We start from the raw sequence: 11,280 nt of genomic DNA, 5'->3' as shown, positions 1-11,280 counted from the left end.
TCGGCGGATTTTTTTCGGATTTTGAAATAGTTCGGATTTTTTTCGATTCACTGATTGAGGCAATAGATGTCAGGCAGGTTTGAAAGATATGGATTTTTTTCAAATATGGTTATCATAAGTTACTCACTAAGCTCTGAGACATATTGCTTTCACGAGCTTATGCATTCTATTGAGAATGCTTTAATGTGATGAAATATGTTGTGATGTTGATTCGTTATGAATCAAGAAATGTTTTCAATCTGGGTTTTACTATGTGCATTAACATGTCCATTTTAACTCTTCAAGAGTGCAATCGTACAAATATTTTGTTTTTCTGCTTGTTTTCCGAACGATGACTGAGCTGATATCGAAGAAAGTGATTTGTGAAAACAAAAATAAGAACAATTTCACTGCTCCTTCACTTGATATTAATTTCAGAGTCAGACTTGATCGACTTCAGGGAGATAATTTGAATTAAGATTAGTTGAAGATAATATCGAAATCAAAAATTCCTATCCCACAGAATTTGGCGTACTTTCATTTCTTGACGGAGCGAAAGGTTGAGCACCGGTGTCTTCGATTAACATTTGCCGAACGCCTCGCCAAAAAAAAATCATTTGAAATTTCCAGCAAATTTCGCAGAGACTGTATAATAAGAAGCATAGATCATTCAAGAAGAATATCGATCGAAAAACAAAATTTGATAGTTCAGTACAACAGATCCGACCGAGTTGAAATTTTGCGTATAAAACATAAATTTCCAGCTTCCTGTAAAATTACGAGTTAATGCCGGCGCCAGAACTTTTAAAAATTCAAGAAGAAAATTGAAAGTAAAATTAGGAACCGTTTTACTTTGAATTCGTCATTCTTGACAGCTTAAAGTGCATTATTGAGAAATGAACACAAACCGCTTCAGTGCAATCACCCAATAAAATATTGAACATTCAAATTGTTGAAAAAAATAATCCTCTCAAATACATGCAACGATCGTTATTCAAATTTTATCAGATAATTTATTATTTTCTTCACTCAAACTTGTTTATTTGAGGCAAAAACATTCAAACAAACCGAATATAGATAAAATCACTCGTCCTAACAGACTAGTGATGTTATCAATCGGTTTGTTTTCATGTTTTTTGCCAAATAAACAAGTTTACGTAGAAAAGAAAAAATTATCGATAATATTTGAAGCACTCATGCCCTCGTGGTATTACCTTTGATAAGTAATTTTCGATAATCACAGAATTTTCTTATGAAATCTGAAGAAAGAATTTGACCCTATTTATAACATAAATACAGAAAATATCAAAGAGGTTACTGAAAAATTTTTGAATTCAGGAGGCTTTCTCATTAACCAGGTTATAGGTATTACAATTATAATTTTTCCTCGCAGAATCCAAACGGAATCATCAAAAATAGAGTTTTAATTTGAGTAACAAAATTGATGGAAGAATTTTGGACACAATATACTTGAAACCACAGAATACTAAATATATGAAACACCCTGTGGCCCTGTGCTAAACAGTGTTGAATCCATGCGGGGCCGGGGAATACCCCGGAGCATGACTGATATCCTCCCCTGAAGAAAAAAAAACTACCTCTCACAATCAAAACGAAGTTTGTACAGAAATTGAAATTCCTACCCGGAGAAAATCTTCTGGATTCAACATATTGCTGCTAAAACTCCTCAAATCAAAAATAAGTGTTTCACTACAAAAAATATTAATCAATTGAATAGGGATAGCTCGTATTCCTATAAATTTTCTCATGAAGATATTTGATGCCTACATGTTCAGTTATTTCGTAAAAACAAATTATTAGAAACATTATTAAATAACTATTAACAGCCATTCAGAAATTATAAAAAATCCGATATATTTTAGAAAATTAGATCAGATGGCCAAAGGTAAACATTAAGAATTAAAAACGGAAAACAATATCTAGTATTACTCATTTCAGTGAATGATGAAATTCATATACTAACCTTAGATAATATTGCATCATCTGTTTATAGTCCAGATATTCGAATGAAATTCTCATAGAGTTAAATAAAATACTATATTATATGATGTTATATTATGATTGTCATTATCGACAATTATCAAAATTGGCCATAGCAGTAAAGCCTTAATCATATGATTATGCCAATTTAATAACATTGTACCGGTTTTAGGAAAATAAACGAGATGGTGTATATTTTGAATGAACCGCCAGAACTAAGCCATAGCCAATCAGATGATTCCACATAGCTGTTCAAAATTGACGTGTCATTTTTCTTGAATATTCCTCGATCAATAACAATAATTCCCCTACTACAACCTGCTACACAACAGTGAACTCAATACTAAGAGGCAAAACTGGAAATTTCATCCTAGAATTGCATCAGCAATTTTATTATAATTGGGAGTTCTGTCGCCGGTATTACCCTTTCGTCTTGACTTTGCCTTTTATTTATAAAATTTTGTTGGTGGTGAACGATACAAGTGATTGTGTATTGGTGGTTCCCCAGATCTTTTTGGGATGAATTCGTCAGAGTTTTTGAGAATATTGGGTATTGATGTTGATCAAAATGAAGTTCTGGAAGTACCAAGAGCGAAGAAACGTCGGCTCGATCACCTAACTTGGGATGAAAAAATTCAAAGAAAGTGAGTAAATATTGTATTTTAAGAGCCAAATTTTTATTGTTTTGTGATGTCAAACATTGTTTTCGAACCAATTGAAATATGATATCTTTTCAAGAAAGGAGTAAAAATAATCTCTTTTCTCTTTGGATCGGTTTGGATGATCCAATTGAATATCTTGTTGATAAATTTGATAAATTCAGATTTTCCATGAAAATTTGTCAATAATTGTATCTAGGTTCAAGGTAATGAAAATGTCCTTCATTGTTTTGCTTGTACTCCTAGTATTCTCTTTTTATTTTCTCATATTGAGATATTATAGTAAAATTGGACTGAGAATAAATGATTTTTGCTTCATACATTTTTCTACATTATTTTTGAACTTAAAAAATAAGTAATTCAGGACTTCATATACTTCATTCTATAATTTTTGATCAACTTGAATGCTTGATTTTCAGAAAATTGAAGAATCGAGTTGCTGCCCAAACATCCAGAGATAGAAAGAAAGCAAGAATTGAACAGATGGAAAGTGCCATTACTGAATTGTGTACTAGAAATGATACTTTGTTGTCTGAATGCGAAAATCTCAAAACTTTGAATGAACAATTGTCCAAAGAGAATGCAGAGCTGAAAGCTAGGTTGAGCGAACCATGCTTGAGTTGTAAAGAAAAACGTTCTGTTGGACCTGAGTCTGATGAAGGATCATCTGAATCTCTTCTTCTGCCGATGGGGTCAGACACAAGTCCAGCTGTACGTTTATCCAAAACTCAAACATTCCTCAAAATAGCCCTAGTGTGCCTTCTCTACCGGACTTGCTCGATGACCTCCACAACGACATCGACTTTGAGTCTTTGGAGCAACTTGCAGAGAGCCTCCTTGAAGATATCGCCAGAGACTTGGAAAATGCTGCTCAGAAAGCAGATTGTGAAGTAAGTACCATTGATTCTTTGACCATAACAATAAGTTTAGTAAATATGTAGAATATCTTGAGCTAACATTGGATTTTTAGTGGAATTGACCATATTCAGCGTCGCCATATTGAAATGCGACAATACCAACTACCCAGGGTTCTCAACATCGAATAACGAAAGTTACTAATTAGTAACTTTCGTTATTCGATGTTGAGAGAAATTTCTCAGCCCCGCGAAAGTTTAAATGAGAATATTTGTAAAATGCATTCCAAAGTCGTTAACTGAAAAAATGTCAGATGAGAGGGAATAAGTTGAATTATATTTTTCAATAATATTATTATCACTATTAATATATTATTTTAGTAATATTATTATCACTATTAATATATTATTTTAGTAATATTATTATCACTATTAATATATTATTTTAGTAATAAATATTATTTAAGTAATAGTTATGAGTCTTCCTAATGGGCCGTGGACAAAAAACCTTTTGGATTTTCCAAAAACATATAAGGAAGATGATATTTTGAAATTCAAAGAGAAATCTACAGAAGGCAGTGTTAAACATCACTCACTGGGTTATCGTATGTTTAAGGCAAATAAAGTTGAAAATGTTTTGCTGAGTTATAGTGCCGATGGTGTTATCATAAAAGCTCAGGTGAAAGCGGCAATGAAAAAACTTATTTATAAGTGTAATGTTCACTTGAAAAGCGATGGAGAAGTGTTAAAAGGTGCCTGCTCCTGTATTTCAGGAGTCTCAGGTCGATGCAAACATGTTTATGCACTTCTATGGCAGTAACTTGATTACGTTAGAGAAAAAAAATCAAATATAGTGGATTCAATAGATATCCCCTCAACCTCAGAGCCAAGACTTTGGGGAACTGGTTCCAAGAAGGCACCCCCATCACAGCCCTTTCAAATGTTGAATTTTATAAAACCAGATCCATACAATATATATAAGAAGACGAAAAAAAATATAGATAAAAGACGAATAGTTTTCGAACAACATTTGAAAACTCCTGTGCAAAATACTGATATCAAACAATTGGCTATTAGTATGATGAAAAATGACTTCTCCATGTTTGGTGAAATATTGAAATGAAATGAATACAATCCTCTTCCAGTCAAAAATGTATGTAGATCAACAACAGACGAAAGGCAAAATGATATATTGGTTATTCCAACAAGAATAAAATGGACTAATGTTTATATCAACAGCCTATTGACTGATGTAATTCCCAATATTCATTTAATAGAAAACGTTAGTATTTCTCTAAATAACGCAAAACTACTAGAGAAAAAACCAGACTACAGAGTGATTGTCCAGCCTGGTATATAGAGAGACGGAAAAGAATTACATCCAGCCGTTTTCATGAAATAGTAAATAGAAGAGTCGAAATTAATGATAAATTCATCAAAAGAATTTGGCCAAAAACTTTTTTTCAATCATCGATGATGAAACTTGGACTGGCTAATGAAGAAAAGGCAGTGAAAAAATACAATGAATTATTTCCACAATATCAAGTCTATAAGTGTGGTTTATGTGTAAATCCTGGAGTACCTTTTCTGGCTGCTACGCCAGATAGGCTTGTTTGGGACAATATTTCACAAAAATTTCACCTTTTGGAAATAAAAACATTAGTGAAAGGTGGTTTTATAAACAAATTAACCGTGGCTGAGTGTATTAATGAAGGCTTCGCTCCATTTTTGGAAATAGTCAATGGAAGAATAAGCTTGAAAAAACTCATTCTCATTATACACAAATCCAGGGGCAATTGGCCTTAAGTTGTCTCAAGTACTGTGATATTATGGTTGATAGTGGAAATGATGTGTTTATTCAAAGAATAACCTTTGACGAACATTTATGGGCTAACGAACATTTACCAAAATTAATAAGATTTTATTTTACTTACTTTAAAGCATCTATCTAAATATCTGCTGATACACATTTTCTAGTTTGCCTCACTTTATGAATATCTTTAGAATAAGTTTTTATTTTATGAGAAGACTGAAAAATTATTTATTTATTTCATATTGTTTTTGTTTATTTTTTTTATTAATTCTATTTAATAATATTACTAGTTAGAAAGTGTTGAGTTTTTGTTTGAGAGGGATTAAAGTTTTGATTTTTTTAGTAGGATGTTTCATTTCATTTTATCTTTATACATATACATTTATAATGTACAATGAAAATGTTCATTGCACAAGACTAAGAACTGTTTTAAGAGGTTGCAGCAATAAACAACAACTTTTTGAATTCAAAATTGATGAATAAAGACTCGCTTTTATTATGATCATAAAAAATGAATTTATTGATATAATGAAGAATGTACACCCAAAAAAAAAAGGAATTTTCATAAATATTTTATAACAAAAATACAAATAATATACATCTGAAATGAACTTATAATCTCCTGTTCTTCTATTTTTTCTTGGTTTTTATATCCAACAGGGGTTTTTTTCTAAAATTTGTCAGATGGCAACACACCACCCAAATTTGGTTCAATTGGTCAGCCATAGTATTTGGAATGCTACAGCACAATATTCTGTTTAATTTCACATTTCTTATAATTCTCTCAACATGAACACGAACACCTAAAAATTGCAATCATTTGATAAAATGTATATTAAAAAAACTCACTCCTTACTAATATCCCTAGTCAGAGTTTCATCTGCGTCAGTGAATTGTTGATTATTGCCATATGAAAATGGCGGTATATTCAAATCAACATCAATATCTGCAAGTTCTTTGGAAATTGTGAACCCCTTATCAGCCATTACTGAGTCCCCTGGTTCCAGCTTTTCCAGTAAGCCACTATTTAAAATTATTTCCATCTCAGAAGTTCTACCCGGGTAGAGTTCTGATATGAAACACACAAATCCATTAGGTGTTATTCCAATTATGCCCCTGGCGGTATTATGTGCCTTATACACAGAATATGTGCTACTCTGCACTGTATAATCTGAAGGTTTTTCAATAAAAATCTCAGTTCCATCCAGAATAATTCTTGTACTAGGATATTTACTGATGTAACATTCTGGCATATACTTTTTCATGATTTCTCTCGAAGGCCAAATAGGTATGAAATATGAATACATCACATTTATCCAAAACCTAAACATTCTGGAGACTGTGGACTGGGAAATATCATATCTATATGCGATATCTTCTTCTAAGAGACCAAGACGAAGCCTTACTAAAACTATGAATATCTGATTTTCATAGTCCATTCCCAGATTACTGTTGTCCTTGCCCAAGTACTTTTTTCTGTATGCCAGTGCATGCTTGATGATTATGCTTGTAAAAATCTTGTAGGTAATGACATCACTGAATCCTGTGTAGAAAGTGGGGATCATTGATTGAAGACTGAATGGAGTTGGTAGAATGTTTCATCTTATGTTCCTCGATCTTCATTTCAAGGTGGTGAACATAGTTCAGCAGATTTTGTAACTTGTTTAAGTCATTTTGTTGGAAATAATAATTGTGGTCGAAGTCGACAGATTTCTTCATTGACAGTTTAATTTGTGCTTGGAATTCTGAAAAATAATTTGTCGAATAGACAGTCTATGATTTTCACAAAGTCCCTCATTAGAGTACAAGGATGGATACTATGAACTGAAAAATTATCTCTATTCTACACTGACAAGTAGACATTCCATATTCCATTCCTTATAATTGGTGCTACAATTGTTTTACTGGGGGTGACAATATGTCAAAAGTACTTATTGAAAAGAGTTTTCTACGGATTTACCTCCAACGTTGTAGCTAGCATGGGTCGAATCACTGGATGAATTAACCTCTTCTTTTTTTAGAGCCTGGTAATCTGAAATTATCCGGAATAATCACCCACAATACTGAAGATGTGATCACACTTACCTTTGAGATGTTTCAGACAGAATTTTAGTATTTTGCCATTACATCTTGTAGAGAATATTTTGGTGTCAGTTTTTTCATTTTTACATCTATTTCTTGCTGAACAATTACTGACACAACAACGACTGCCTCCACTATATTGATATCTACCCATATTTCCTGGATTTTATCTTCAGTTCAATTTTTCTGAAAAAACACACACAAAATACTTAACCAAAGTTTACCACCAATTTTTATAACCTCTCATACATACTCATAATCGGTACGGTATTTTTCTAGTAAACTCAATATTTCTCCGTTGGGAACCCTGGGTAGTTGGTATTGTCGCAATTCAATATGGCGACGCTGAATATGGTCAATTGTTTCATATTATGCTTTCCTCAGTTAATGTTAATACTTAGAATAATTAAAATTAATTATTTATTGAATTGTTTATCATTTCCAATAAAAATAATATAGTTTTGATGTGGAAGATAGTTGCACTATGTTGGAAATAGTTACCATCAATTCAAAAGATTTAATTTCTTGGGTATTCTGAAAAAACACCATCTTTTAATTTTCACTGTAATCAATTTCAGAAATTCATTGTTTTGCCAGTTTTCACTGAAATTGATAGCTTTGAACATAAGGCATTTGGGGCTTTTTATAAAGATAATAATAATAATAATAATAATATATAGTTAATATATAAGTTATAAGAATGTGTATTGTTAGCTTTTAATTCTTATTACTCAATGGAATGTTTAGTTCAGCCAAATTGAAGAATAATAATAATTAAAATGGAGCTGTTCAAGTTTAAAATATCACCATAAAATTGTTGAAGAAAAATTTATATGAAGTACCATATTTCTAGGTACACTGATGTTGATTTTGAACAGTATTTCTTCAAATTGAATAAGGAAAGGTGAAATATTTCACATCATTATTCACATTAAATACTTTCAGTTTCAGAATTATTCAAAATGATGATCTAAATCGTATCAAAACCTATTGATGTATCAATAAAAAGTAATCATATTATCAATCTCGATGCTTCATCATTTCAAAATTGTGATAAAGAATTATCAAATTGAATGAAGATCAAAAAGGCTTATTGAAATGAAGTGATACATAGAATTCATGACAGGATAATTTGTAAAGCACTAAGAAAATGTCCATTTTGTAATTTGACAAGATAATATAAACAATTTGAAGCTGAATTGGGAGAATAGTTTTTGTGTGAGGGAGCAACCATTGATATCAAAGGTCTATCAATTTGAAGAATATCTTCAATTATCATCTCCTATTTAAATATACTAATTGATTTTACTTATCTTTTATTTTTTGAAATGTCATTATGAGTTCACGGTTATCGAATGAGCTTGTTAATTTCACAAAATTTTGGATATTATATAATTCAACTTTGTAGTATCCACATGTCCACTGTGGCTTCTAATACAACTTTGTTAAAATTGACCAACTATAGTTTTTTTTTCACATGAAGAATTGGAATACCTGATATATTGCACATTTAATAAGTCTGGTAGAATTTGAACTTGGAGTATAACGTCAGAATTCATCTGAATGTCCCTGTTTTAAAAATTGAGTTCATCTAATTGCCACAACAAGTGGTTGAAAATTTTCAAGGCTTCTCGATATTCAAAGAACAACGGAAAAAATGAGATTATATGCTGTTGAATGATTTCTAATCCTATGTTTTCAAAATCAATATGCAGTTGATAAATTATCCAACTGGATGATTCTACATTTGATAGATTTTAAAGATGTATGTATCACAGTGCACTCTGACCAGTAAGCCTTGAAATACTTCAAGCTAAGGCATTTTTAATTAATACATTTTATTCTTTCGGAATTAAATAATTATATAACTAGGGAAATTTTGAGTATTCTGGAACTGCTTATTCAATAATCAACACTGTCCTATTAATTCACAATCCTAAGACACATATCACTGGCAAGTAGCAAAATCAGATAATTTGCTTTTGCACTTCATGGTAACCATATCGATGTTGAGGCTGATTTCATGCTCGGTGGGTTTTTCTATTTGGGATTTCTGTAGCCTCTTGATAAAAAATTAATGGCAATTTATTTTTCATTTTGAAGAAAAATGAAGTATAATGCTTTATGAAGTTTCAATTTCAAATGAAATATTGTGTGAAAGAAACATGAAGAAAAGAACGTTTATTTTTCTATTAATTCAATTTGAAGAGGGAAATTTTTTAGATAGGCTTCTAAAGTCAAAATCATATTTTAATCTAAAGCATGAAACCTTTTATTTTATTGTGAATCAGCATGTGGCTAATCCTTATCATAAATTATTTTATGTATGCTATTGATCTAATTTAAATATATTCTTCTAGGTACAAAGCATCGATGAAAGTGGAGGACAAGGAACTACCAGGCCAGTGGTGGGGGAAGCATCAAAAAAATTGGAATCCACTAGAAGTTCTGTGCTGAATACAGAAAAGGAGAAGTCATTAGAAAATGATATCTCTCAATATCTCTTACTACACCATAATTATACAAAACCAGGCCCCGATCCAAGGGAATTACCAAAACCTAAAAATAAATGTAAAAAGGACACTAAATCTAAAACTGTACTACGCACAAATTCAAAATTGAAAAAGATCATTCCAAAAATTCCATTTAATATTTTAACTCCAAAAGGTTTACATTTCCAGGATGAATCAGTTCAAAACTTGATTAAATGTGAACCAGCAATAGAATGCTCCAAACCTATTATAAGCTTAGACTATATATTGAAAGAAAAAACATCAGATCTCAAGGATGTGAAAATTCCAAAAATCATTAAATGTGAACCAGTGTTAGAATGTAATCCTTCAGTAAATCTTGACACCAGTTTAGAAAATTTAGATGTAATATATGGAACTTATGATGAAGCTACTAATTGTGTAACTATCGTTATTAATGAAGATGGTACCAATGCAATAGATTCTGAAGAAATTGTGTTATCTCCAGAAAACACAGTTTCTTCAGATGATGTTCAGAAGTCATCAAATACTTTAAGTTTACCATTTTCAAAAATTGTAAATGGAAGTGTTTCCCCCATCTCAAGTTCAGGATCTGATTGTGGATATGAATCTTTGGGTTCACCATCATCACATTGTGAAAATGAGTGGGCGGAAATGTCTGAATTATTTCCCACTTTGCTTTAAAAAACTGCATGTACGAAAAATATATTTATTTATTTTTGTTATACACATATCTGTTGAATTTATGTTTAGATTATATATTGTAATAAAATTATGTATAGTAAGAGAAAGATATAGTTTTAATTTTTAGTTTATTATTTCGAATAGACTTTTGGAATCCAAAAATTTGTCCAGATCTCTTCTTGGGAACTATTAGTGCATTACATTTTTTAAGAATCGGTTTCTCTACTGCATCCATCCTTCTAGCTTTAGAACAGGCTCCATGACCTTTGTTGGCAAAAAATTAGGGGAATAAAATTAAAAAAAAACATTTCTTGGAAATTCAAGAACACAAAATCATGAAATAGTATATTGTGCAACAAGTGGGGAAAGTCCAACTTTTCTCGCGAGTGTGGAAGTTTGTGGCACGAGCCTGAAAGGCGAGTGCCGCAAACACACGAGCGAGAAAAGGACTTTCTCCACATGTTGCACACTATACTTTTCCTACAACTGCACAAATTTCAATAATTCAAGTAATGGACTTGATTCAAATTAAAATGGATTTCGTTGACGTTAGTATGTGCTAATTTATTGCGTTTCCATAGAAACGACTCAAAAGCCCAATTTCATTGGTCTACCAAGCGAGGTGTGGGCAAAGTGCCGTGGGGAATAATATTTCCCACAGTATGAGCAATACATAGTTTTGAATTTGAGTAAGCTGTGTAGAATACGCTACTTTC

The 11,280-nt window shown here is 31.5% G+C and overlaps 2 protein-coding genes and 1 long non-coding RNA gene across 3 annotated transcripts; 2 read left to right on the top strand and 1 right to left on the bottom strand.

The window, feature by feature from the left end:
• Window positions 1-2,126: 2,126 nt before the first annotated feature.
• On the top strand, window positions 2,127-10,671 carry LOC123681363. Its single transcript, XM_045619741.1, is given in 4 exon segments — window positions 2,127-2,624; window positions 3,059-3,395; window positions 3,398-3,529; window positions 9,749-10,671. Coding segments are annotated over 4 exon segments (1,410 nt in total). The 5' UTR covers window positions 2,127-2,499; the 3' UTR covers window positions 10,565-10,671.
• Window positions 5,866-6,871, bottom strand: LOC123681358. Its single transcript, XM_045619734.1, has 2 exons — window positions 6,163-6,871; window positions 5,866-6,109 (listed from the first exon to the last, which is right to left on the bottom strand). Exons 1-2 carry the CDS (start codon window positions 6,869-6,871, stop codon window positions 5,937-5,939), a joined length of 882 nt encoding a protein of 293 aa, XP_045475690.1. The 3' UTR covers window positions 5,866-5,936.
• Window positions 7,133-7,575, top strand: LOC123681364. Its single transcript, XR_006747689.1, has 2 exons — window positions 7,133-7,273; window positions 7,328-7,575. It is a non-coding gene; the product is annotated as an uncharacterized LOC123681364 (long non-coding RNA).
• Window positions 10,672-11,280: the final 609 nt, after the last annotated feature.

The sequence above is a fragment of the Harmonia axyridis genome, chromosome 5 (assembly GCF_914767665.1).
Source record: "Harmonia axyridis chromosome 5, icHarAxyr1.1, whole genome shotgun sequence".
In the NCBI taxonomy this organism is placed as follows: Eukaryota; Metazoa; Arthropoda; class Insecta; order Coleoptera; family Coccinellidae; genus Harmonia; species Harmonia axyridis.
This window is presented reverse-complemented; position numbering and strand designations above follow the sequence as displayed.

Bases quoted from the DNA above. Each gene is read 5' to 3' on its own strand.
- LOC123681358 (XM_045619734.1), bottom strand. From the start codon at position 6,871: ATGATCCCCACTTTCTACACAGGATTCAGTGATGTCATTACCTACAAG. The intron at 6,110-6,162 runs GTAAGGAGTGAG...TGCAATTTTTAG, and splicing joins AACTCTGACTAGGGATATTA to GTGTTCGTGTTCATGTTGAG.